Source organism: Nematocida homosporus (genome assembly GCF_024244095.1).
Source record: "Nematocida homosporus strain JUm1504 chromosome Unknown 3642, whole genome shotgun sequence".
Classification (NCBI taxonomy): Eukaryota; Fungi; Microsporidia; genus Nematocida; species Nematocida homosporus.
The window spans coordinates 1-2,546 of record NW_026250567.1 but is presented as its reverse complement, the minus strand read 5'-3'; the positions used below and the strand labels follow the sequence as shown (position 1 = coordinate 2,546).

At 36.3% G+C, this 2,546-nt stretch overlaps 2 protein-coding genes across 2 annotated transcripts; both read left to right on the top strand.

Moving 5' to 3' along the window:
• Positions 1–93: 93 nt before the first annotated feature.
• NEHOM01_2505 (uncharacterized protein) lies at positions 94–717 on the top strand (the record flags this gene model as incomplete). Its single annotated transcript, XM_051491381.1, has 1 exon — positions 94–717. The coding sequence occupies one exon, from the start codon at positions 94–96 to the stop codon at positions 715–717; it is 624 nt and encodes a 207-aa protein (XP_051347341.1).
• A 480-nt stretch (positions 718–1,197) lies between these two features.
• On the top strand, positions 1,198–1,509 carry NEHOM01_2504 (uncharacterized protein; the record flags this gene model as incomplete). Its single annotated transcript, XM_051491380.1, has 1 exon — positions 1,198–1,509. The coding sequence occupies one exon, from the start codon at positions 1,198–1,200 to the stop codon at positions 1,507–1,509; it is 312 nt and encodes a 103-aa protein (XP_051347340.1).
• Between the last annotated feature and the right edge of the window lie 1,037 nt (positions 1,510–2,546).

The window sequence follows — 2,546 nt, the reverse complement described above, 5'->3', positions numbered from 1 at the left end:
CTAATTTAGAGAATTTGCTTGGCTAAGACTAGAATATCTTTGATATTGATATAGTATAGTCTATAAATAAAATGTGAGATAGCAACTTGTAAAATGAACAAAAGGTTAAATGAATACTCTTTGAATGCTTATCAAGTAGTTTGCTTGGTTATTGGATTGGGTTGTGTCTGGTGTAGTGCTGATGAGGATTCAGATAAGATGGGGTTGTTTGATATATCTAAAAGGCTCATGTTAGATATAGATAGTCAAATAGTATCGGTTTATGATGAGATAACCAATGCAATAAAAGAGCTGAGAATCTTAAAGAATCAAACAAAGCAAATATATCGAATAAAGCAGTGCCAACATGAGGCTTCTGAGAACATGAACTCAACCCAAAGCGATTGCAGCTTCTCTGACAAATCAATAGAGAGACTCAGGCAGGAGGAGGCTTATTTGATATCTCAACTAGTCAGAGAAGAAGTAGTACAGAAAAGTATTGATGTAATTATCCGGAAACTAAGTGAATGGTTATATGAATGTAAGAAGATCCGGATACAAAAGGAATCGCGAATAACAAACATAAATAAGCCAGAAAATCTAACAAAACGACTAAACCAAATTGAGAGTGACTTAAAGGGCCTACAAAAACGATTCCTCGAATTAAACAGAAGCGGATTTGAAAGTGCTTATCTAATCCCAATACTAACTCAATACAATACCATCCTATTGGGTTAAAAACCCAACCCAATACGAACATGGTAACAGAACTAATGGAAATACTAACCCAATTGATATATCAGAATGGATTCATCTAACAAAAGTTATGGAATCAAAGATAGATCAATTCTTGATAAATGACAAACTCAATACTAACCCAATAGGATAATTGAAGGAGCACTAGCTCAACTTGATGATATGATTAAAGAAATGGAAGTCAAAAGTGAAAGTGTAAGTAAACAGATTCAGAACCATCCAATTCACGAACTCAATCAATCAATACTAACCCAATGAAACAGGCATGGACGGTAAACTTCATTCAGTAGCAAATCTGCTGATCAAGATTCTACGTCATCTTTTAATAGATATGAACTTAAACTATCCGAGTTGGATTAGTATTGATTATATACTAAGTTAGACCCAGAGCAAGAAAAGCTTCTTCGGAAGTTTATAAGTAGCAGCAACAAATCTATACTAAAACCCACTCCTGTTTGGAGAATGTTTGATATCAACGAGGATAATCAATTCAGAAAGTATGGACTATCTAGTACTGCGTTGCAAGCTAAAGATTGGGTTTATCTGAAACTTGATTGGGAAGAATGTGAACTGATGGAGTTACTAGATGTCTTAAAGAAGTTCAGCAAAATCATGCTCAATGCGGAAAGTGCTGAGATATCGAATCCTCGCGGCCCTGCTGGTTTATTAGTCCTAGTCCAGCTCTTAACACTGTTCGAAAACTCAGAGTTGAATGCTACGAAGGCACCTCTTGAGATTCTTATTACTATTGGGTTAGTATTGGGTTGGTATTGAATGATGACAAGAAACGAGAGCAGTTCCGAAACCAAATCGAGGAGATCGAAGAGTCGCGATACATTATCCGCATGAGTATTCATGGACTCACATCAAATGTGCAGAAGTTCATTTGGCCACTAGCAACCCATTTATCAATATCCAAAATAGGTCTATTCCACCCCAATATGACTAATATAGACTTTCTTAACGATGTCAACTGGATAGACAAATTCATCCTCAGATTATACCTAAAATACCAATACTAACCCAATAGGAGCCAGAAAGGCAAAGATCTCTCAACTTGTGAATGCCTAGATATTGATACTAATCTAGCAGTCGCCTAAAAGTTTATGTTACAGGCCGTACTGAATACCTTCAAGCCAATACTAACCCAATAGGATGGCATGAGCTTATGCACTTCATTAGAGGTATCTGATGACATTTTAGTATTTCCATGGCCATGAGTTGGATATGGCTCATTGGCCAACACCGACAGAAGTACTTGGATATGATAAGTTGAGGTTAGTATTGATTGGGTTGGTATAAAGGTAAAGCAGTTCTCTTTTGGGTTGGTATTTGGATTAGTATGGGGTTATGATAACAATACTAACCCAATACGGCAATCTGGTACTAGCTTTTACTTGCCGGAGCCAGGAATTATGCTGCAGGTGTTGGCAAATAGACTTGAGTAAAGAGGTGTACGTGTTAGTATTGATTTGGGTTAGGCATAGATCAAGATGAATTATTGCTAAACATCGATCCGAACAACATATTGCTAAGCATTGGGTAGTGCAAATCAAGGCCTCTTGTCAACGAGTATACTAAATCTGTTTATATCATAGAATATGATAAGAGATAAGAATTAGACAATAAAAGGAGAGTTTATTACTTTAAAGCACTTTCAGATAAGAAAGGAAGAGAGCGAAAAACCTGAAAGTATCTATCTCTCTTTTGGGTTGATAGCCACTTTCAAAACATTCGCAAAATAGTGCGAACTCAAGTTAGTATTGTATTGAGTTGGTAGCTATAAAAAGGGTCCACTTAATACCAACTAA